This window comes from Oncorhynchus keta, chromosome 28 (assembly GCF_023373465.1).
Source record: "Oncorhynchus keta strain PuntledgeMale-10-30-2019 chromosome 28, Oket_V2, whole genome shotgun sequence".
NCBI lineage: Eukaryota > Metazoa > Chordata > Actinopteri > Salmoniformes > Salmonidae > Oncorhynchus > Oncorhynchus keta.
In genome coordinates this window covers 57,711,000-57,737,654 of record NC_068448.1, presented here as the reverse complement: position 1 = coordinate 57,737,654, position 26,655 = coordinate 57,711,000, and the positions used below count along the sequence as shown (strand labels likewise).

At 41.7% G+C, this 26,655-nt stretch overlaps 1 protein-coding gene across 1 annotated transcript; it reads right to left on the bottom strand.

Moving 5' to 3' along the window:
- Positions 1-12,653: 12,653 nt before the first annotated feature.
- On the bottom strand, positions 12,654-26,402 carry LOC118360500 (agouti-signaling protein-like). The gene is made up of 3 exons (XM_035739746.2): positions 25,939-26,402; positions 19,615-19,691; positions 12,654-15,039 (listed from the first exon to the last, which is right to left on the bottom strand). The coding sequence occupies exons 1-3, from the start codon at positions 26,081-26,083 to the stop codon at positions 14,881-14,883; spliced, it is 381 nt and encodes a 126-aa protein (XP_035595639.1). The 5' UTR covers positions 26,084-26,402; the 3' UTR covers positions 12,654-14,880.
- Between the last annotated feature and the right edge of the window lie 253 nt (positions 26,403-26,655).

Here is a 26,655-nt window from a genome sequence, read left to right as displayed (position 1 = left end):
CTTTCGTTCGAGGCATGGTTCACATCAGGCAATGCTTCTTGTGAATAGCAAACTCACATTTTGTGAGTGTTTTTTACAGGGCAAGGCAGCTCTAACCAACATCTCCAATCCCGTCTCATTGATTGGACTCCAGGTTAGCTGACTCCTGACTCCAACTAGCTTTTGGAGAAGTATCAGAATTGGTGGGTAACATAGATAAGATGTTTTATATTCATCATATGCTTATTGTCAGGACCCGGTTACGAACCCGGGTCTCCGGAGTGAGAAACAGTCACTTAACCAACTGAGCCACGAATAGTCGGCAGAACCCAGAAGATGAGGCAGACACAGCAGTACTTGAGACGGTGTATTTAATGAAGTAAAAAGTGGGTTAGGGTTAGTTCTTCAGGAAAACATGTAACTCCACAAACTCAAAAGGAATTCCACAAGAACTAAGGTAATCCTCCAAGACAAAAAGGTAAATCCACAAGGTGGAAGGAATAGCACAAAAAGCCTTAAAAGATACTCAAAAAACAAACAAACAAGAACAAAAAAAACAGAATTCCACAAGAAAGTCCACCGGGATCTACAAGAGGTCACAGAGTACTAGGGCTGGGTGCTAACATACAAACACAGAGCACAGAACTGAGGAAAACAAAGGGTTTAAATACAATCAGGGGAAACGAGGCACAGGTGCAAATAATAATGGGGATCAAGGGAAAACAAAAGGTCAAAAGGCACAATGGGGGCATCTAGTGACCAAAAACCGGAACAACCCTGGCCAAATCCTGACACTTATGAGTTATTTCTCATAAGAATGTATTTTGTTGTACTATAGTGGTGGCCATTGTCAGTTATCTGTTCTATGTCAAGACTAAGTTGCATGGGCCGCAGAGAGGGGAGAGGTCAAGGGGTCATCATGTGTAAACATATCTTTTGCTTTTTTGCTCCACTGTGTGTGTGTGCCAGTCACTCCCTACTTTTCTCATCGGGGAAAGGAGGATGGCAGTGTCTGGAATCATTCTATGCTTCCTCTTTGTTGACCTATAGGGTCACTCTTCTCTCCGTGAGTTTGTCCAGGATTGGTTGTATTTAGAATTGGTTCTACCTAAATGACAATTTGATATATATCATAGGGTGGGGGTAATGTCTTGGTACCATTTTGTACCAAGGACGAGATAAGAGCTTTGTTTAGGAGACCAAACTGAATGATAATTTATAGCCCACTCTGTCTGACTAGGGGATATTCTCTCTGAAGTAAGGTTTTTTCTTTGTGTAAGTTCCTAAGACCTGTGTTTTGTCATGTCGTCTCGGAGGGGGTGGATCTTTGCTATAAAGGAACCAATTTGCCATTATGTTGGAGACTCTCAACTTTTCATTAGAGATACTGAACTGTTGAAAGTCAAAATGCTATTGCAAAAGCTTAATTATTATTAAAGGTGAAGATTAAGCATAACTCTGACTCGTGTGTGATTTGCTCTCTCATCATTTGGTAATTAAGGACATTTCCACGACAGAAGTCATTAGCCTAGGGGTTCACATACTTTTTCCAACCAACACTGTGAATGTTGAAATGATGTATTCAATATAGGCAAGAAAAATACAATAATGTGTGTGTTATTATTTTAAGCACACTATGTTTGTCTATTGTTGTGACTTAGAGGAAGATCGATCAAATTTGATGACCAATTTATGCAGGTAATTTCAAAGGGTTCACATACTTTTTCTTACCACTATACATAACAATTGTAAAAAATAATTTTAAAAAATGAACAAAATATAATATAGTATGGCGCTGATTTATCAATGAAAATATGTACAGTGTATTCAAACACCTTGAATTGTTCCACATTTTTACGTTACAGCCTTATTATAAAATTGTTTTTTTTTTAAATAATCCTCATCATTCTATACAAAATACCCCATTATGACAAACTGAAAACAGATTTTTAGAAATTTAGGCAAATGTATTAAAATAAAAAACTGATATACCCTATTTACATAAGTATTCATACCCTTTTCTATGAGACTTGAAACTGCATCCTGTTTCCATTACAACTTGATTGAAGTCCACCTGTAGTAAACTCAATTGATAGGACATCATTTGGAAAGGTCTATTTTTGGTCTATATTTGGTCCCAGGGTTGACAGTGCATGTCAGAGCAAAAACCAAGCCATGAGGTAGAAGGAATTGTCCGTAGAGCTCCGAGACAGGATTGTGTTGAGGCACAGATCTGGGGAAGAGTGGCACATTTTTTTGCAGCATTGAAGGTCCCCAAGAACACAGTGTCCTCCATCATTCCTTAAGAGCCCAAATTACATTTAATCTTTTCACAAATAGTTTCATATTTAAACATTTAAATTGCACAACAATTCCATGTGAATCTGATAACTATAATGTGTAGACTTTCCAAGATACAGTTTATGTTGTCCTATCATCAGTAATAATGTCTCAGACACCAACAGATCTGGCATCATATTTATTTAGTACCAACGCATATTTTCAGCTGGTTGGATTACCGAAATATGGTTCCTTTCCCCCCACCTTTTGATGTTCCCAGACCCTCTGGGGGGGGGGGGGGTCGTAAACCTCACCCACAGGCCAACGTCATGACAGTGGCCAGACGGAAACCACTCCACAGTACAAGGAGTTTGCCAAAAGGCACCTAAAGGACTCTCCGATCATGAGAAACAAAATGTTCTGGTCTGATGTAACCAAGATTTAACTCTTTGGCCGGAATGCCAAGCTTCACATCTGGAGGAAACCTGGCACCATCCCTACGGTGAAGCATGGTGGTGGCAGCATCATAATGTGGGGATGTTTTTCAGCTGCAGGGACTGGGAGACTAGTCGGGATCAAGGGAAAGATGAACGGAGCAAAATACAGAGAGATCCTTGATGAAAACCTGCTCCAGAGCATTCAGGACTGCAGACTGGGGGCGAAGGTTGACCTTCCATCAGAACAATAACCCTAAGCACACAGCCAATACAACGCAGGACTGGCTTTGGGACACATCTCTGAATGTCCTCGAGTGGCCCAGCCAGAGCCCGGAATTAAAACTGACCGAACATCTCTGGATAGACCTGGCAATAGCTGTGCAGAAATGCTCTCCATCCAACCTGACAGAGCTTGAGAGGATCTGCAGAGAAGAATGGGCGAAACTCCCCAAATAAAGGTGTACAAAGCTTGTAGTGTCATACCCAAGAAGACTCTAGGCTGTAATTGCTGCCAAAGGTGCTTCAACAAAGTACTGAATAAAGGGTCTGAATAATTATGTAATTGTGAAATTTTAGCTTTTTATTTTTCATACATTTGCAACAACTTTAATAACGTGTTAACCTCTTGAGATGGGAAAACATGTTCTTTCTGAAGTTGAATGTGTGCTCTTTATGACAGAATGTTAGCATTAGGTCAAATGTAAAGTCATTTTTGACCAAGTAACACTCCCCAAAAGGCACCGAATTGGTCGAACGACCCAATTTCAAAAAGTTAACCTGAGTTAACTGATTAACACTGACAGCCCTAAATTGTTTACATCACTCTTACTGAGCATTTCTCCTTTGCCAAGGTAATCCATCCACCTGACAGGAGTGGCATATCAAGAAGCTGATTAAACATCATGATCATTACACAGGTGCACCTTGTACTGGGGACAATAAAAGGAAACTTTAAAATGTGCAGTTTTTTCACACAACACAATGCCACAGATGTCTCAAGTTTTGAGGGAGCGTGCAATTGGCATGCTGACTGTAGGAATGTCCACCAGAGGTGTTTGCAGAGAACTGAATATCTCTACCATAAGCCGCATCAAATGTTGTTTTAGAGAATTTGGCAGAGCTTCCAACCGGCCGCAGACCATGTGTAATCACGTCAGTCCAGGACCTCCACATCCAGTTTCTTCCCCTGAGGGATCGTCTGAGACCAGCCACCCGGACAGCTGATGAAACTGTGGGTTTGCACAACCAAAGAATTTCTGAACAAACTGTCAGAAAACGTCTCAGGGAAGCTCATCGGCCTCACCAGCTCATCGGCCTCACCAGGGTACTGACCTGACTGCAGTTCGGTGTCGTAACCGACTTCAGTGGGCAAATGCTCACTGTCGAATGCCACTGGCATGCTGGAGAAGTGTGCTGTTCATGGATGAATGCTGGATTCAACTGTACCGGGAAGATGGCAGACAGCATGTTTGGTGTTGTGTGGGTGAGCGGTTTGCTGATTTCAATGTTATGAATCGGGGTGGCCCATGGTGGCATAAGCTACGGACAGGACAACGAACACAAATGCATTTAATTGATGGAAATTTGAATGCACAGAGATACCGTGACAAGATCCTGATGCCCATTGTTGTGCCATTCATCCGCTGCCATCACCCCATGTTTTAGCATGATAATGCACGGCCCCATATCGCAAGGATCTGTACACAATCTCTGGAAACTGAAAATGTACCCGTTTCTTGCATTGCATACGCACCAGACATGTCACCATTTGAGCATGTTGGGATGATCTGCATCGACATGTACAACACCGTGTTTCAGTTCGTGCCAATATCCAGCAACTTCGCACAGCCATTGAAGAGGAGTGGGACAACTTTCCACAATCAACAGCCTGATCAACTCTATGCAAAGGAGATTTATCGCACTGCATGAGGCAAATGGTGGTCACACCAGATACTGACAGGTTTTCTGATCCACGCCCCTACTTTTGTTTTACGTATCTTTGACTAACAGATGCATATGTGTATTCCCAGTCATGTGAAATCCATAGATTGGGGCCTAATGAATTTATTTCAACAGACTGCTTTCCTTATATGAACTGTAACTGTATGTTGTCTTTGAAGTAACATCTAAAGAAGAGTGTAAGATTGCTCAGTTTACACAACTCCACAAAACCAGCCCTGTAATATAAGAATGAAAGAGAGTGTTGAAACTCATCCACATGAGGCACAGGCGATGTCCATATTTTGTTACATCTAAAGGTAAACGTCTGCTCACTTTCTACTGCTCCAAATAGACAAACACTTGACCAACATGGTCTTATGGTTTATTTATATTGGGGAGATGTGGGTGTTACAGTTGTCTGCATAACACGGGTGAGTTTCCATCACTTTGGGAGCAGAAATACTGAGAAATACTGAGAATTTCCTTTGAGGGAATATGCCTTGCCATCATGAAGACAACATGATAGCATGTCTGGGTTACTGAACAGGCTGTGCTTTTATCCTTCTGCAGTGTGCACTCAAGGCCCCCCAAGATTTTACGACCAGGAGGCTTGAGACGAAAGTCAAGGAATTCAAGCTCACCCTTCGGGTGTTGGGGTCCACTCCCTGATTTGTTAGTCCTGGAACTTAAAGGGTTTTCCCCCCAACTCTTATGTACAGTTGAAGTCGGAGCTTTACATACACTTTGGTCAGAGTCATTAACACTTGTTTTTCAACCACTCTACAAATGTCTTGTTAACAAAGTATTGTTAAAGCAAGTCGGTTAGGACATTTATTTTGTGCATGACACAAGTAATATTTCCAACAATTGTTTACAGACAGAATATTTCACTGTATCACAATTCCAGTGGGTCAGAATTTCACATACACTAAGTTGACTGTGCCTTTAAACAGCTTGGAAAATTCCAGAATATTATGTAATGGCTTTAGAAGCTTCTGATAGGCTAATTGACATCATTTGAGTCAATTGGAGATGTATCTGTGGATGTATGTCACGACTTCCACCGAAGTCGGTTCCTCTCCTTGTTCGGCGGCGCCGGTCTTCTGGCCATCATCGATGCGCTTTTCATTTTCCATTTGTTTTGTCTCGTCTTCCCACACACCTGGTTTCAATTTGCTCATTACATGTTGCGTATTTAACCCTCTGTTCCCTCCATGTCCTTGTCCGAAATTGTTTTTTGTACGTGCATGTACACTTATCTGGTGTAAGACGGGTTTTGTACCCATTAATTGTTTTTTCTGGATGCCGGTGGTTTTATGTATTGAACTGCTCTGTGGTAAACCCAGTTTTTGCTCTCCTGTGCCTGACTTCACTTCCGCCAGTACGCACCCCTTACAATGTATTTCAAGGCCTACTTTCAAATTCAGTTCTTCCTTGCTTGACTTGAGAAAATCAAGACCTCAAAAAAAACTGTAGTCCTCCACAAGTCTGGTTCATCCTTGGGAGCAATTGCCAAACACCTGAAGGTACCACGTTCATCTGTACAAACAATAGTAAGCAAGTATAAACACCATGGGACCACGCAGCCGTCATACCTTTCAGGAAGGAGACTCGTTCCGTCTCCTAGAGGTGAAAGTACTTTGGTGGGAAAAGTGTAAATCAATCCCAGAACAGCAAAGGACCTTGCGAAGATGCTGGAGGAAACAGGTAAAACACTATCTCTACATCCACAGTAAAATTAGTCCTATATGACCTGAAAGGCAGCTCAGCAAGGAAGAAGCCACTGCTCCTAAACTGCCATAAAAAAATAAAAAAGATTACGGTTGGCAACTGCACATGGGGAAAAAGATTGTACTTTTTGGAGAAATGTCCTTTGGTCTGATGAAACAAAAATGTGTGCCAAAATGACCATCGTTGTGTTTGGAGGAAAAAGGGGGAGGCTTGCAAGCCGAAGAACTGAAGAAGAACCATCCCAACTGTGAAGCATGGGGGTGGCATCATGTTGTGGGGGTGCTTTATTACAGGAGGGACTGGTGCACTTCACAAAATAGATGGCATCTCGAGGCAGGAAAATTATGTGAATGTATTGAAGGAACATCTCAAGACATCAGTCAGGAAGTTAAAGCTTGGTCGCAAATGAGTCATCCAAATGGACAATGAAAATGGCTTAAGGAAAATAAAGTCAAGGTATTGGAGTGGCCATCACAAAGCCCTGACCTCAATCCTATAGAACATTTGTGGGCAGAACTGAAAAAGCATGTGCGAGTAAGGAGGCCTACAAACCTGACTCAGTTACACCAGCTCTGTCAGGTGGAATGGGCCAAAATTCACCCAATTTATTGTGGGAAGCTTGTGGAAGGCTACCTGAAATGTTTGACCCAAGTTAAACAATTTAAAGGCAATGCTAACAAATACTACTTGAGTAAATGTAAACTTCTGACCCACTGGCTGAAATAAAAGCTTAAATAAATCATTCTCTACTATTATTCTGTCAATTCACATTCTTAAATTAAAGTGGTGATCCTAACTGACCTAAGACAGGGCATTTTTACTTGGATTAAATGTCAGGAATGGTGACAAACGGAGTTTAAATGCATTTGGCTAAGGTGCATGTAAAGTCCATGAAACGGCAGGAATGTAAATGTTGTTTTATTTCATTTAACGCAAGATCTCCCTCTCAGTCAAATGTATTTATAGTCAGCTGATGCCACAAAGTGCTGTACAGAAACCCAGCCTAAAACCACAAACAGCAAGCAATGCAGGTGTAGAAGCACGGTGGCTAGGAAAAACTCTAGAAAGAAAAGAAAGAAACCTAGAAAGGAACCAGGCTGAGGCGTGGTCAGTCCTCTTCTGGCTGTCCAAGATGGAGATTATAACAGAACATGTCCAAGATGTTCAAATGTTCATAGATGACCAGCAGGGTCAAAATAAAAATCACAGTGGTTGTTGAGGGTGCAACAGGTCATCACCTCAAGAGTAAATGTCAGTTGGCTTTTCATAGCAAATCATTCAGAGTATCTCTTCCAGTCCATCTGTCTCTAGAGAGTTGAAAACAGCAGGTCTGGGACAAGGTAGCACGTCCGGTGAACAGGTCAGGGTTCCATAGCCACAGGCAGAACAGTTGAAACTGGAGCAGCACGACTTGGTGGACTGGGGACTGCAAGGAGTCATCAGGCCAGGTAGTCCTGAGGCATGGTCCTAGGGCTCAGGCCCTGAGAGAGACAGAGAGAATATTTAAATTCACAGGACACCAGATTAGACAGGATAAATACTCCAGATATAACAGACTGACCCTAGCCCCCGGACACAAACTATTGCAGCATAAATACTGGAGGCTGAGACAGGAGGGGTCGGGAGACACTGTGGCTCCATCCGACAATACAGGGCCAAACAGGCAGGATATAACCCCACCCACTTTGCCAACACACAGCCCCCACACCACTAGATTGATATCGTCAACCACCAACTTACTATCCTGAGACAAGGCCGAGTATAACCCACGAAGATCTCCCCCACGGCGCGAACCCAAGGGGGATGGGGGTGAAGATCAAGTCAGTGACTCAACCCACTCAAGTGACGCACCCCTCCTATGGACGGCATGGAAGGGCACCAGTAAGCCAGTGACTCAGCCCCCGTAATAGGGTTTGAGGCGGAGAATCCCAGTGGAGAGAGGGGAACTGGCCAGTTAGAGACAGCAAGGGCGGTTCGTTGCTCCAGTGCCTTTCCGTTCACCTTCACAATCCTGGGCCAGACGACACTCAAAGGACCTCCTGGAGAGATGAGTCTTCAATAAAGACTTAAAGATCGAGACAGAGTCTGCGTCTGTCATATGGATAGGCAGACCATTCCATAAAAATGGAGAAAGCCCTGCCTCCAGCTGTTTGCTTAGAAATTCTAGGGACAGTAAGGAGGCCTGCGTCTTGTGACCGTAGCGTACAATGTAGGTATGTACGGCAGAACCAAGTCGAAAGATAGGTAGGAGCAAGCCCATGTAATGCTTTGTAGGTTAGCAGTAAAACCTTGAAATCAGCCCTAGCCTTAACAGGAAGCCAGTGTAGGCTAGCACTGGAGTAAAATAAATCACATTTTGGGGTTCTATTCAAGATTCTAGCAGCCGTGTTTAGCATTAACTGAAGTCTATTTAGTGCTTTATCTGGGTAGCCTAGAAGTGACAAAAGCATGGATACATTTGTCTGCATAATTTTCTTCAGTTTTATTAGAGACGACTGTACAACCAATTAATCAAGATTAATTGTCAAATTCAACAGAAAATCTTTGTTTCTTGGGACCAAAAACAAGCATCTCTGTTTTGTCCGAGGTTAAAAGTAGAACATTTGCCTCCATCCACTTCCTTAGGTCTGAAACAGGCTTCCAGGGAGGGCAAGTTTCATTGAAATGTACAGCTGTGTGTCGTCTGCATAGCAGTGAAAGTTAACATTAAGTTTCTGAATGACATCACCAAGAGGTAAAATACTGTATATAGTGAAAACTGTAGTCCTCATACGGAGCCTTGAGGAACACCGAAATTTACAGTTGATTTGTCAGAGGACAAACCATTCACAGAGACAAACTGATATCTTTCCGACAGGTAAGATCTAAACCAGGCCGGAACTTGTCCGTATAGACCAATTTGGGTTTCCAATCTCTTCAAAAGAATGTGATCGATGGTATCAAAAGCAGCACAAGGTCTAGGAGCACGAAGACAGATGCAGAACCTCGGACTGATGTCATTAAAAAGGTTATTTACCACCTTCACAAGTGCCATCTCAGTGGTATGATGGGGTCTAAAACAGGGCGAACCATTTCATATACATTGTTTGCCTTCAGGAAGGCAGTGAGTTGCTGCGCAACAGCTTTTTCAAAAAACAAAAAAAATTAAAGAGCTCGCCATGGAAGTTATATACACTGCTCAAAAAAATAAAGGGAACACTAAAATAACACATCCTAGATCTAAATGAATGAAATATTCTTATTAAATACTTTTTTCTTTACATAGTTGAATGTGCTGACAACAAAATCACACAAAAATTATCAATGGAAATTAAATTTATCAACCCATGGAGGTCTGGATTTGGAGTCACACTCAAAATGAAAGTGGAAAACCACACTACAGTCTGATCCAACTTTGATGTAATGTCCTTAAAACAAGTCAAAATGAGGCTCAGTACGTGCCTGTATGACCTCCCTACAACGCCTGGGCATGCTCCTGATGAGGTGGCGGATGTTCTCCTGAGGGATCTCCTCCCAGACCTGGACTGAAGCATCCGCCAACTCCTGGACAGTCTGTGGTGCAACGTGACGTTGGTGGATGGAGCGAGACATGATGTCCCAGATGTGCTCAATTGGATTCAGGTCTGGGGAACGGGTGGGCCAGTCCATAGCATCAATGCCTTCCTCTTGCAGGAACTGCTGACACACTCCAGCAGCATTGTCTTGCATTAGGAGGAACCCAGGGCCAACTGCACCAGCATATGGTCTCACAAGGGGTCTGAGGATCGCATCTCGGTACCTAATGGCAGTCAGGCTACCTCTGGCGAGCATATGGAGGGCTGTGCGGGCCCCCAAAGAAATGCCACCCCACACCATGACTGACCCACTGCCAAACCGGTCACGCTGGAGGATGTTGCAGGCAGCAGAACGTTCTCCACAGCGTCTCCAGACTCTGTCACGTCTGTTACATGTGCTCAGTGTGAACCTGCTTTCATCTGCGAAGAGCACAGGGCGCCAGTGGTGAATTTGCCAATCTTGGTGTTCTCTGGCAAATGCCAAACGTCCTGTACGGTGTTGGGCTGTAAGCACAACCCCCACCTGTGGATGTCGGGCCCTCATACCACCCTCATGGAGTCTGTTTCTGACCGTTTGAGCAGACACATGCACATTTGTGGCCTGCTAGAGGTCATTTTGCAGGGCTCTGGCAGTGCTCCTCCTGCTCCTCCTTGCACAAAGGCGGAGGTAGCGGTCCTGCTGCTGGGTTGTTGCCTTCCTACGGCCTCCTCCACGTCTCCTGATGTACTGGCCTGTCTCCTGGTAGCGCCTCCATGCTCTGGACACTACGCTGACAGACACAGCAAACCTTCTTGCCACAGCTCGCATTGATGTGCCATCCTGGATGAGCTGCACTACCTGAGCCACTTGTGTGGGTTGTAGACTCCGTCTCATGCTACCACTAGAGTGAAAGCACCGCCAGCATTCAAAAGTGACCAAAACATCAGCCAGAAAGCATAGGAACTGAGAAGTGGTCTGTGGTTTTGCTAATTGCCTATAATTTCCACCTGTTGTCTATTCCATTTGCACAACAGCATGTGAAATTTATTGTCAATCAGTGTTGCTTCCTAAGTGGACAGTTTGATTTCACAGAAGTGTGATTGACTTGGAGTTATATTGTGTTGTTTAAGTGTTCCCTTTATTTTTTTGAGCAGTGTACATGCGGAACTGGGGCCAAATTGTAGATAGTGATCCAACTGACAGAGTTCTTGTAATGGTGAAGAGTGGGGGGGACCCACCAACTCACTCCAAACATGTTACATTTGACCATATTTAAACTTTTGCATTGATTCATTTTTATCCGTGTACTATAGGAGACATCTATAGCAGGCAGTAGTAGTTTTCTACAAAAAAATAACACATTTCGTGGAATTTAGTTTAACACATTTCTCTGTGTCGCCCAAAATAATATTTTCTGTCCCGCTGCGTTACAGTATTACCTCTCTGCATGGAACAGATCTAAAACATATGGTCCAGAAAAAAAGAAACCACAATGGGCAAGATTGTCTGAGGCCTCATTGGAGTTGAATGTACTGTTCCACTGGGCACAGACATAATTCAACGTCTATTCCACGTTGTTTCAATGTCATTTCATTGAAATGACGTGGAAACAATGTCGATTCAACCAGTGTGCGCCCAGTGAGGTATGTTCAAGGGTCACTGTAACCTGCATGCCTTTACATGTGCCTTTCAGTTATTTTGCATGAATAGGTTCTGTGAAATGCTATATAGAATTGATTTGTGTGGTCCAATTGGTTGTGGGTTCAATTGTGAGTTCAATTCTAGCTGGGTTCACATAATAAAAAACATAATGCAGTCATTGTAAGGAACTCAAACCCATAGCTCTCCAGATTCTTCTTTAAACACAGGTTCATCTTTAAATGTGTAGAGTAAGATAGATAATGATCTCTCTGAGATGTGCGATTTGTTAAATGTTTGTACTGATGTTTTGGTCTTGGTGAAATGCATGCATTATGGAAATCTTTCACGCTGTTGTGACATACAAAACTGAAAAAATATTTATATAATGTTAAACAGTGCCACACGCCTGGCAAATGTTGTTCAAATATAGTTACTCGCATGTCTCACTTAAGATATTCCTTTTGAATTGATTAGTTCAACTATAGGTATGGATTTTAAAATACAGCCTAATTCATTTCAGTCTTAGCACAGCCTCCTTCCCACTCTGCATATTTTCCCCTCACATATGTAACTTATGGCAAGTTAACAACAACATTCTTAAACGGACAATGCACTGTATTTAAAGACTCACTCCATCTGTGTAACAGGCTTTCGTCGTCGGATGAGGAAGAGTAGTCGGACCAAAGCGCAGCGTGGTAAGTGTTCACGTTTGTTTGTTTGTTTGTTTGTTTATTTATTTATTTATTGAACTGAACACTGATACATAACAAGAGAATAAATTAAACCGAAACAGTCCCGTAAGGTGCAAACACTAAACAGAAAATACCTACCCACAAAACCCATGTGGGAAAAAGCTACCTAAGTATGGTTCCCAATCAGAGACAACGATAGACAGCTGTCCCTAATTGAGAACCATACCCGGCCAAAACAAAGAAATACAAATCATAGAAAAAGGACAGAGAATGCCCACCCAAATCACACCCTGACCAAACCAAAATAGAGACATAAAAAGCTCTCTACGGTCAGGTCGTGACAATCTGTTTTTGAACTTTTCTTGTTGAAATCATTTCACACAGTTGTTGAAAATGAACGAAGTACAATGAGTTAATCATGAAGTTTGTTTTATTATAGAGCTTTATTTAGACCATGCAGCTTGGTTAAAAACATTCATTCAGTGTTTGGTTATCAAAAATAGTAAGATCTCGCTTACTTTTATAACAGTAAGATTCTGTTTTTATAAAAAGTACCTGTTTAACACACCATTCTTTTAATGGCAACGGGACATTGATTATCATCAAGTGGATTGTACGAGTGTGGGATCAATATGAGCCAAAAGAGTACCGATGTATTCTGCCCTACAAAGGCAAAACGCATTAACTATGGAAACAGTTAAACTGAGAAAAATGGCTTTAAAGTTTTTGGGATAACCAGCCAAATATGTTGTAGGTAGATAAGTGACAATGCACTGATGTATAATTTTATTATGAAGTAATTTTTATGCATATCAACCATGACCACTGATTTTACCTATGCAGATACTACACTCTGCCTTTGTATGACTTTAAACAACTATATGGGTAATGCAAAGTGCAGCATCTACAATCTAAACGTTTTCATCCAACTATCTTGTTTTTATGTTTGATAGAAACAGTTTGACAGTTCTGCAGTTCGATAATTCTAACTACATTCCAACTGTATTTAAGGGTGTTATGTAGTTATGTTTTCATCTTTTGAATGTTGTATCGCAGCAACCCTCAAGCATTTTTTCACCATAAGGTTAGGACTACTTCACCACGCAGAATGTTTATACTTAAAAAATGTTTTGACTTCGTGCAGTATATACAATCTAAATGTGTTTATCCAACTTTCTTGTTGTTTTTCCTGTTTGACGCTGTATGGTAATATATTTGACATAAGGTCCATAGGTTAAATCAGTGGTCATGGTTGATATGCGTAAAAAAAAATACTTCACTTATCTACCCACAACATACTTGTCTGGAAAGAAAATCAACTTTAAAGCCATTTTTCTCAGTTTCACTGTTTTTGTAGTTACTGCTCTTTGGCTTCGTATGGCAGAGCGGGTAACTGTTGTCAAAACACGGTGGTACCAGTTCCTTCCACTTCTCTCTATTTCCAACGATTTTCCGGAACTCAAATATTATTTTCAGATCACCAGGTTTTCCCTTGGTTTTTACTTGGATTCTGCAGTTAATGCAAAATTTCACACACCACTTTCTCTGAAACGGAACATAATTGAACCAGAAAACTTTGTCACAAGATAAAACAGATACTACAAAGCCTGATTTCAGTCTTAACTCAATTTTGATCAATAGTGTAGTTACTGTGTTTTGCCTTTGTAAGGCAGTATTGGTTTGTATTGGGTAAAGTTTGTGCTGACAAGCAGTCCTTTTATTGAAAAGAAGAGGTAAAATAGTCTGCAACATTGGCGATACCAGAAGCAAACTACTGTATCACTCTTAACCTAGATATTTTTTAGCTGTCCATCCAACTCTATTGCTGTCCTTGTCAAGCCAAACGCACAGAATGACAAGGAGTTGGCATGATAGCAAAAACATACTGGCACTCAGGCCATCCTACATTTGCTAGTTTCTCACTAGTAAGGCTAGTGGAGCTTGCCACTAAGTCACCTAAACATCAACGTAACACGTGCTATTTTCTGCAAATATTTGCTTGAAGCCTGCAACATAATGCATTATGTCTTTACAGCTACCTAAATAAATGTTGAGTAATTTTGGCATATCATGAATATAAAATGTGTATTGCCATTCATTAGCATACATAATGTAAAACTATGCCACCATTATTCCACTTGTGGGTTTTTGTCTGCTCTCAAACCGACAGTAAAAACCAATTCAAACCAATTACACAATGGAGAGAAAATACATGGAAAGTATATCCTTAGCCCTTGTAAAAACTACTGCTTATTAAGATATTTGGGCAGTCCAAACAAGCTTAATTGCAGTTTCACAGTCAGGTATATCCTAATTATATTATACCCCACAAATATCTGACTTTACATGTAGATAGTGTTGACATATACAGTAAATACATGTAAACATAATGTAGTCTACAAATATTGTATAATATTGTAGCACACGATGAGTGTGTAAGGTGGTACAGGTGTTGAAAGGGAGGTAGGTGGGCTACTTCCAGGCAGCACTAGAGGATAAGTGATTGTGTGTCCCGTGGTGTGTGAGTGTGCACGTGTGAGTGTATGTAAACGTATGTCTTCAGATCTTCAGGTATGACAGCCCAGTGCCCAGTAGTACAGTGGAATGTTTTGTGTGTGTGTGTGTGTGTGTGTGTGTCAGTATGTTTAAGATTTCTTCTGGCAGTGGCATCCCAGTTTCCAGCAGTAGCAGATGGAATTGAAGAAGCGACAGTGACAGGAGGCACAGGGATCACAGCAGCGAGAGTGGGGAATACAGCTCTCCATCACCTTGGAACAATGAGGGGTTGGTGGGGCAGGCTTCACCTTGGGATTTTATAACACACACACACACACACACACACACACACACACACACACACACACACACACACACACACACACACACACACACACACACACACACACACACAAGGGAAAAGTGATTAACTGACAAGCCCTTACCCTCTGACTGTTTCAAGATGTATGACCTAACTGAGCACTCATGCAACTGCGTTCGAAATGGCATCCTATTCCCTACTATAGAAATAGGGTGCCCTATGGATCCTGGTCATAAGTCAGTGCACCATATACAGAATATAGTTCCATTTGGGATGCAGACATGCAATCATTATGCCAACACATTATAGCCAATACTATATTGGACTGTCAACCACTCAGAACTAAGTACACTCCATTTCCCCAGCAGCCTCGCCTCCAGCTGTGCAAAATACATTTTGTTGATGTTCTGTAAGCTAGTAATCATCATACTGTATGAGAAATAGGAATATAATTAGATATGGTTCAAAATTGTTGAGGTCTTACTACGCAATACGGGTTTGTAGACAAATCTAACACATTCATCTTGCATTGATGTCAATGGGATATTTGTGGTCTAATGTCTAGAAAGATAATAATAATAAATGCCATTTAGCAGACGAGTACACATCCCATGCCATCTGTTGTGTGGGACAGATTGGAAAGAAAACGGTGCCCATCACATAGGTTTGAGGCACATATGGATATAGAGAACAGGTTGCGTGGGATGTGGAATCATATCGATATTACACTGTAAAGGTCAGGTCTATTTGTATTAACATAAGATTCAACAACTGAGACATAAACAGGACAAGTTCCACAGACATGTGACTAACAGAAATGGAATAATGTGTCCCTGAACAAAGGGGAGGGGGGTCAAAATCAAAAGTAACAGTCAGTATCTGGTATGGCCACCAGCTACATTAAGTACTGCAGTGTTTCTCCTCCTCATGGACTGCACCAGATTTGCCAGTTCTCGCTGAGGTGTTACCTCACTCTTCCACCAAGGCACCTGCAAGTTTCCAGACTTTTCTAGAGGGAATGGCCCTAGCCCTCACCCTCCGATCCAACAGGTCCCAGACGTGCTGAATGGGATTGAGATCCGGGCTCGTCGCTGGCCATGAAAGAACACTGACATTCCTGTCTTGCAGGAAATCACACACAGAACGAGCAGTATGGCTGGTGGCATTGTCATGCTGGAGGGTCATGTCAGGATGGGTCTGCAGGAAGGGTACCACATGAGGGAGGAGGATGTCTTCCCTGTAACGCACAGCGTTGAGATTGCCTGCAATGACAATAAGCTCAGTCCAATGATGCTGTGAAACACCGCCACAGACCATGACGGACCTTCCACCTCCAAATCAATCCCGCTCCAGAGTACAGGCCTCGGTGTAACGCTCATTCCTTCAACGATAAACGCAAATCCAACCATCACCCCTGGTGAGACAAAACCGCAACTCGTCAGTGAAGAGCCCTTTGCCAGTCCTGTCTGGTCCAGCAACGGTGGGTTTGTGCCCATAGGTGACGTTGTTGCCGGTGATGACTGGTGAGGACCTGCATTACAACAGGCCTACAAGCCCTCAGTCCAGCCTCTCTCAGCCTATTGCGGACAGTCTGAGCACTGATGGAGGGATTGTGCGTTCCTGGTGTAACTTGGGCAGTTGATGTTGCCATCCTGTACCTGTCCCGCAAGGTGTGATGTTCGGATGTACCAATCCTGTGCAGATGTTGTTACACGTGGTCTGCCACGGCGAGGACGATCAACGCTCTGTCATGTCTCCCTGTAGCGCTGTCTTAGGCGTCTCACAGTACGGACATTGCAATTTATTGCCCTGGCCACATCTGCAGTCCTCATGCCTCCTTGCAGCATGCCTAAGGCATGTTCACACAGATGAGCAGGGAGCCTGGGCATCTTTCTTTTGGTGTTTTTCAGAGTCAGTAGAAAGGCCTCTTTAGTGTCCTAAGTTTTCATCACTATGACCTTAATTGCCTACTGTCTGTAAGCTGTTAGTGTCTTAACGACCGTTCCACATGTGCATGTTCATTAATTGTTTATGGCTAATTGAACAAGCATGGGAAACAGTGTTTATAGCCTTCACAATGAAGTTCTGTGAAGTTATTTGAATTTGTACTAATTATCTTTTCAAGACAGCGTACTGAAAAAGGGCTGTTTCTTTTTTTCCTGAGCTTATTAAGGACCCCTGCTCATCAAACATCTCATTCCAAAATCATGGGAATTAGTATCGAGTTGGTTCCCCCTTTGCTGCCATAACAGCCTCTACTCTTCTGGTAAGGCTTTCCACTAGATGTTGGCACATTCCTGCAGGGATTCCATCCAGCCACAAGAGCATTAGTGAGATCGGGCACTGATGTTGGGCGATTAGGCCTGTCTCGCAGTTGGTGTTCCAATTCATCCCAAAGGTGTTCGATGGGTTTGTGGGCAGGGCTCTGTACAGGCCAGTCAAGTTTTTCCACACCAATCTCGACAAACCATTTATGTATGGACCTCGCTTTGTGCACGGAGGCATTGTCATGCTGGATCAGGAAAGGGCTTTCCCCAAAATGTTGCCTCAAAGTTGGAAGCACCGAATCGTCTAGAAATGTCAATGTATGCTGTAGCGTTAAGATTTCGCTTCACTGGAACTAAGGGGACTATCCCAAATCATGAAAAACAGCCACAGACCATTATTCCTCCTCCAGCAAACTTTACAGCTGACACTATGCTTTGTGGCAGGTAGTGTTCTCCTGGCATCCGCCAAACCCAGATTCGTCCATAGGATGTGTTCTCTCTCATCACTCCAGAGAACACATTTCCACTGCTCCAGAATCCAATGGCGGCAAGCTTTACACCACTCCAGCCGACGCTTGGCATTGCGCATTGGTGATCTTAGGTTTGTCTGCAGCTGCTCGGCCATGTAAATCCATTTCATGAAGCTCCCGACGTTCTTGTGCTGTCGTTGCTTCCTAAGGCAGTTTGGAACTCGGTACTGAGTGTTGCAACTGAGGACAGACAATTTTTACGCACTACACGCTTCAGCGGCCCCATTCTGTGAGCTTGTGTGGCCTACCACTTCACGGCTGAGACGTTGTTGCTCCTAGACGTTTCTACTTCACAATAATGGCACTTACAGTTGACCGGGGCAGCTGTAGTAGGGCAGAAATTTGATCATTACTTTTTGGAAAGGTGGCACCCTATGATGGTGCCACATTTCAAATCCCACCGTACCTTCTCCGCTACGCAATATGGTTTCCAAGCTGGTCATGGGTGCACCTTAGCCACGCTCAAGGTCCTAAACGACATCATAACCGCCATCGATAAGAGACAATACTGTGCAGCTGTATTCATCGACCTGGCCAAGGCTTTCGACTCTGTCAATCACCACATTCTTATCGGCAGACTCAACATCCTTGGTTTCTCAAATGACTGCCTCGCCTGGTTCACCAACTACTTACCCACGCCTACCCACCTGTCCAGCATCACTACTCTGGACGGTACTGACTTAGAATATATGGACAACTACAAATACCTAGGTGTCTGGTTAGACTGTAAACTGCTTCCAGACTCACATTAAGCATCTCCAAAATGAAATCTAGAATCGGCTTCCTATTTTGCAACATAGTATCCTTCACTCATGCTGCCAAACATACCCACGTAAAATTGACTATCCTACCGATCCTTGACTTCTGCGATATAATTTACAAAATAGCATCCAACACTCTACTCAGCAAATTGTATGCAGTCTATCACAGTGCCATCCGTTTTGTCACCAAAGTCCCATATACTACCCACCACTGCGACCTGTATGCTCTCGTTGGCTGGCCCTCGCTTCATATCCATCACCAAACCCACTGGCTCCAGGTCATCTATAAGTCATTGCTAGGTAAAGTCCCGCCTTATCTCAGCTCACTGGTCACCATAGCAGCACCCACCCACAGCACTCTCTCCAGCAGGTATATTTCACTGGTCACCCCCAAAGCCAATTCCTACTTTGGCCGCCTTTCCTTCCAGTTCTCTGCTGCCAATGACTGGAACAAACTGCAAAAATCACTGAAGCTGGAGACTCATATCTCCAGATACTACTAGATTTAAGCACCAGCTGTTAGAGCAGCTCACAGATCACTGCATCTGTACATAGCCAATAAGTAGCCCATCCAACTACTTAATCACCATATTGTTATTTATTTTGCTCCTTTGCACCCCAGTACCGCTACTTGCACACTCATCTTCTGCACATCTATCACCCCAGTGTTTAATTTGCCATACTGTAAGAATTTTGCCATTATGGCCTATTTATTGCCTCGCCCCCCTTGTCCTACCTCATTTGCACACACTGTATATAGACTTTCTCTATTGTATGATTGACTGTATGTTTGTTTATTCCATGTGTAACTGTGTTGTTGTTTGTGTTGCACTGCTTTGCTTTATCTTGGCCAGGTCGCAGTTGTAAATGAGAACTTGTTCTCAACTAGCCTACCTGGTTAAATAAATGTGAAATAAAAAGGGGGGGGGGGGTATGATGTTATCAAAAAGCAGTAGAGTACTGTAACTCAGAAATGATCCCAACATAATCCCCAGCAGTTTACCGTCACATGCAATCTCTGGTGTTCCTGGATTCCTCTTCTGGCAAACAACCTTCTGGGTTTCGCCTGGTTCCACAGCTCTGTTGGAAAGAAAGAAGGAATAGTCATAAGACACCTCCTTAATTCCGATTAGAGATTACAACATTCTGGGGTTGAAGTAAATCGAATAACAAGAATAACCGTCCAAAAATATAGTGAAACGCCAAACAGCATAATAGGAAACAGATGTTATTGCTATTATTGATCTGAATATCAAAACCCCATGTTCACTTCACTTACTGTATATAAGTTGTCAGCCATGGCAGCAAGGTTAACAAATGGAAACTGTATGCATTTGTCGTGTGTGTCTATCACCAATAATTAGCAGAACTTTTGTACATCTTCATCACCCCTGTCACAAATCAGGGCTATTTAAATGTAGCAGGGTGTAACCAGAGATTTCTGTTACATGCATTTGAAATACCTATTTCAAAGATTTTTGAGTATTTTGTTTTTCACTGGCCTGACTTATAATGCAATGTATTTTGTAACAAGATATGTTTCAAAAGTCAAAAGTAAAGTAAACTAAATAAACAACTACATAAAGTAAACTAAATAAACAACTACATACCACAGTCATAAACCCTGTTTCCATTCACAGTTTTTATGCAAGTAAAGTCAAAATAAAAAACAGCTGTGATGGAAATACGATGTTTCGGTGTAATTTCATAAATGCAGACAGATCATTTGTTTGTTCGAAATGGTGGGATCTTTTTGTGTCTGTAAAATGTATTATGCAGGAAATTGTGGTGGAAATGCCTTTATGCGCAGATATTGATACAATAACCATCATATCGAAGTAAATTGAGTTACACAATGATATGATCTGTGGTCCTCCCACTATGACTTCGGAAACCATGCAGTTTATTAGGCTACAGATTAAATAAATTATGAACTTCAAAGAGTGGTGAAAGTGCAAGGTGATGAGCTTGATGCTCCTTTCCAATACATATTGAGGGTCTTATTCTGGTGACATGATCATTGATGCTTGGCAGCTGTTTGACAAATAAAAAATATATGTAGGCTTTACGTGCACTCTAGCAATCCAGCTGGCTATCTGCTCGCTGTTGGCTAGAGAACAGGTGCCAATACCAAGAGTGGGCACACTTGCTAAATAACACAATTTTTTGGTGAGAAAACCATCAGTCGAGCTGATGTTAATATTCAGAACCACATTCCTGTAAAGATTAGAGTTAAATACTGTTGAAGTAATATGGTTATAGGTTAATCTGTCTCACATAAAGCCCATTCTTATGGGAAGCAGCTATATACCACAAAGTGCTAACAGTCAGTATCTGAATAACATGTGTGAAATGCTTGATAATGTATGTGATATCAACAGAGAGGTATATTTTCTGTGTGATTTAAATATTGGCTGACTTTCATCAAAGCTGCCCACTCAAGAAAAAGCTTCAAACTGTAACCAGTGCCTGCAACCTGGTTCAGGTTATCAGTCAGCCTACCAGGGTAGTTACAAACAGCACAGGAATTGAAATCAACATGTATTGATCACATCTTTACCAATGCTGCAAAAATGTGCTTGAAAGCAGTATCCAGATCCATCAGATGTAGTGATCACAATATAGTAGCCATATCTAGGAAAATCAAAGTTATAAAGGCTGGGCCTATTATAGTGTATAAGAGGTCATACAATACATTTTATAGGAATTCCTATGTTGGGGATTTAAATAATATTTGTTGTTCGAAGGTGTGTAATGACGAGCAAACAGATGTTGCTGTAACGAGTGTGCTGAGAGTCAGGAAGCAAGTTCAGGGAGTGAGTGTTTAAATAAATAAAATAAACAATGAACACGAAATAAACGAACCGACATGAAAACAGAGTCAATAACACCTGAGGAAAGAACCAAGAGGAGTAACAGATATAGGGAAGATAGTCAAGGAGGTGGAGTCCAGGTGATTGTCATGAGGTGCAGGTGTGCGAGACGATGGTGACAGGTGTGCGGGATAATCAGCAGCCTGATGACCCAGAGGCCGGAGAGGGGGTATACATGATAGTTGCACTTGACACACTTATGAAATTGCTTATTCCAATTACTAATAAGAATGCACCCATTAAGAAAATTACTGTAAAAATGGTTAAATCCCAGTGGATTGATGAGGAATTGAAAGATTGTGTGGTTTAGAGGGATGATGCAAAAGGAATGGCAAATAAGTCTGGCTGCACTTCCGATTGGCAAACTTACTGCAAATTGAGAAATCATGTGACTAAACTGAATGAAAAGAAGAAACTACACTATGAAACAAAAATAAATGACAAAGAAGGATAGTAAAAAGCTTTGGAGCACCTTCAATTACATTTTTGGAAAAAAGGCAAACTCAGCTCCATCATTCATTGAATCTAATGGCTCATTCATCACAAAAACGATGGATATTGTCAACTACTTTAATGACTTTTTATTGGCAAGATTAGCAAATTTAGGCATGACATGCCAGCAACAAACGCTGACACTACACATCCAAATATATCTGACCAAATTATGAAAGACAAGAATTGTAATTTTCATAAAGTGAGTGTGGAAGAGGTGAAAAAAAATACTGTTTATCAACAACGACAAGGCAACGGGGTCTGACGACTTGGATGGAAATTTACTGAGGATAATAGTGGACGATATTGCCACTCCTATTTGCCATATCTTCAATTTAAGCCTACTAGAAAGTGTGTACCCTCAGGCCTGGGGGGAAGCTAAAGTCATTCCGTTCCCTAAGAATAGTAAAGCCCCCTTTACTGGCTCAAATAGCATGTTGCCAAACCCTTAGTAAAGTTTTGGAAAAAATTGTGTCTGACCAGATCAATGCTATTTTACAGTAAACAAATTGACAGACTTTCAGCATGCTTATAGGGAAGGCCATTCAACAAGCACAGCACTTACACAAATAACTGATGATTGGCTGAGAGAAATTGATGATAAAAGATTGTGGGGCTGTTTTGTTACACTTCAGTGCAGCTTTTGACATTATTGATCATAGTCTGCTGCCAGAAAAACATGTGTTATGGCTTTACACCCCCTGCTATGTTGTGGATAAAGAGTTACCGGTCCAACAGAACACAGAGGGTGTTCTCAAATGGAAGTCTCTCCAACACAATCCAGGTAGAATCAGGAATTCTCCAGGGCAGCGGTCTAGGCCCCTTACTTTTTAAAATATTTACTAACGACATGCCATGCTTTGAGTAAAGCCAGTGTGTCTATGTATGTGGATGATTCAACACTATACACATCAGCTACCACAGGAACTGAAATGACTGCAACACTTAAAGAGCTGCAGTTAGTTTCAGAATGGCTGGCAATGAATAAGTTAGGACTAACTATTCAAAAACTGAAAACATTGTATTTGGGACACATTCACTAAACCTCAACTAAATCTTGTAATAAATAATGTGTAAATTGAGCAAGTTGAGATGACTAAACTGCTTGGAGTACCCTGGATTGTAAACTGTCATGGTCAAAACATATTGATACAACAGTAGCTAAGATGTTTTATTTCACCTTTATTTAACCAGGTAGGCCAGTTGAGAACAAGTTCTCATTTACAACTGCGACCTGGCCAAGATAAAGCAGTGCGACAAAAACAACACAGACTTACACATGGGACAAAAAAACAACAAAAAAAACAGCCAATAACACAATAGAAAATCTGTATACAATGTGTGCAAATTCAGTTAAGAGGTAAGGCAATAAATAGGCCACAGTGGCGAGGTAATTACAATTTAGCAATTAACACTGGAGTAATAGATGAGGATGTGCAAGTAGGAATACAGGTGTGCAAAAAAATATGGGGATGAGGTAGGTAGTTGATTGGATGGGCTATTTACAGATGGGCTGGTTACAGCTGCAGCGATCGGTAAGCTGCTCTGACAGCCGATACTTGAAGTTAGTGAGGGAGATATAAGTTTGGGGAAAAGTCTGACCATAACAAAGGGCTGCTGTACCTTCCTCACAGCACTATCCTACAGGCTCTAGTTTTGTTGCACCTGGACTACTGTTCAGTCATGTGGTCAGGTGCCACAAAGAGGGACTTAGGAAAATTGCAATTGGCTCAGAACAGGGCAGCACGGCTGGCCCTTGTATGTACACGGAGAGCAAACATTAATAATATGCATGTCAATCTCTCCTGGCTCAGTGTAGAGGAGAGATTGACTTAATCACTACTTGTATTTGTGAGAGGTATTGACATGTTGAAAGCACCCAGCTGTCTGTTTAAGCGACTAAAACACAACTCAGACACCCATGCATACACCACAAGGCATGCCACCAGAGGTCTCTTCACAGTCCCCAATTCCAGAACAGACTATGAGGAGGCGCACATTACTACATAGAGCCATGACTACATGGAACTCTATTCCACATCAGGTAAATGATGCAAGCAGTACAATCAGATTTAAAAAACAGATACAAATACACCTTATGGAACAGCGGGGCCTGTGAAGCAACACAAACACGTGCACACACACACACACACACACACACACACACACACACACACACACACACACACACACACACACACACACACACACACACACACACACACACACACACACACACACGACATTACTTTTTGCGGTTAAATTCCCATGTACCAAATAAAAAATACACGTTAAGTGAGTTTCCATCGCATTTTCAACTCTACATCGTATTTGTATTTATTATGGATCCCCATTAGCTGCTGCCAAGGCACTCAGTGTGTGCCCTCAGTCCCATACTCCACTGCCACATATCTACAACACAAACTCTGTGTGTATAGTGCATGCACTACGTGATCACACAGCATTTTTTTCTGCAACAAGTACATTTGATGGAAACACATCTCTGGTGGGAAAATGCACATATTGTTTTTATGCAGATTTGAGAATATTTGTATTAAAATCTGTCACCAATTGGATGGAAACTTAGCTATAGCAAGTTTTTAGAAAAAATTGTACCGTTACTGAGAATGTTGTTGTAGTGAAAGTGTGTACTTTCAAAAAAGTATTGTATTTAATAAAAATAACTATTTAGATTAAATACAATACTTTACAAAAGTATTTGGTATTTATTTTTATACATTGATCTTCCAAATATTTTGTAATAGTAACACGATAGTATCGTTGCTCATCTCTGAATGTAACGGAGTGAGTGAGCAGCAGCAGAGTATCGGAGAGAAAAACTGCTTGAGATGGCAACTCTGTGTTGAGGTGGCAGACCTGGGTTCAAATAACATTTAAATATGTTGAGTTTAGCCTACCATGAGTGGCAAATTGGTTTTACAATTTGGGACTATTCTATTGGTCCATTACACCAGGCAAAGATGTATTTTTTTAATGCGATTTTGAATAGTATTTGAAGCCATGTCTGGTGCATTGTGGCTTTGGATGATTAGGCGACCTTCCACTAAGATGGTCATGACATGCTGTGACCTAAGAACGTGCTTAGGTCAAAGCTGATCAGAGCAGGAGGGATATGTGTAGACTCTGGGGGGTGTATTGCTATACAAGGGTTTTTATTAGTCACATTTACAATAAACGTGACATTTGTTACCCCAGTGCAAAACAGTCTCCATTACAAATACATAAGGTACTGCAATAAATCAAGTCCAGGGCTCTCCAAACCTGTTCCTGGAGAGCTCTCCTCCAGTAGGTTTTCCCTCCAACCCCAGTTGTAACGAACCCAATTCAGTTTATCCACCAGCTAATTATTAGAAAGAGGTGTGCAAGATTTGTGTTGGAGTGAAAACCTAGAGTTTGGTAGCGCTCCAGCAACAGCAATATTAATTTTCTAAATGAAAATACCTTGCATGTAAATTATTGACAGGATGATTTGGTAGGCTACTGAACAGTGTACTGAATTAAACATGTTTAGTAATTAATTCAGGTTACAATTTCTAATGTTTTGAATAAAATATTTTTTTTTACCAGTTCAGACAAATATGAAGAACAAAATCTTAGCCAACTAAGTGCCCACATGCATGTTAATAGCATATTAATTATTATATTTTCCATTCCTATATATTATCTCCAAAGTGTGATTCCCGACTTCCAGTGGTGGTCACATTGACAATACATACACACAAAATAAATATATACAGCATGTACACAAGAAGAGTGGCAATGTATGGCAATGACTTGAACCATACATTGTGCAAAGTTCATAGCATGATAACATGCTTTTCTCATCATCCGTCTATATTTATCATTTAGCTAATACAATAAATGTACAACTGAAGAGAAATAAGACAATTGGATTTTTGGATGACGAATTAAGGGGAATGAAACTAGGATAGACTACTCACCTATTTCCTTGGCCGTAAAATAATTTGATGACAAATTATTGTCGGTCCTTTTAATTTTAACAAGATGTGTCTTGTCACGCGCTGCAAGCCTACAGTTGACAGCTGCAAATTGAAGAAGGCAAATACATAATATCGCAGGCTTCATTTCGATTCCACTCAAATATTGCTAATGTGGGGAGAAACAAAAATTAGCGTTATTAGATCAATTAAGACTGCAGAAATGTCGACGCGATAAAACAGCAAAATATCGCTCCTCACTCTCGGACATATAGTCTCGTTGTCAACATTATTTGGTCCTTCGAGACAAAAGTAACACTTTATAAACCGGAATCTTGTTCCCGCACCCGCCCACCTCCTTCGTATTTCCATAAGTGAGAGCAAGAGACCATCTGGAGACTGAAATCTTGGCTCAATGATCATAGTAAAGTAGCCACCTGAGGATATTCAGAGGCAGTTTTATTCTGGATATTCACTGAACAAAAATATAAACACAACGTGTAAATTGCTGGTCCATGATTCCAGAAATATCTCTCAACTTTTCAGCACACATCCTGTAGTGAGCATTTTATCCTTTAGTCAAGATAATCGTGAAACCAGCAAACGTCACAATATCATAGGCCTGCAGTAGCTGAAGCTTAATAATAATACATTCTTATTTTCAATGACAGCCTAGGAACCTGACATGTGTGGCATATCAAGAAGCTGATTAAACAGGAG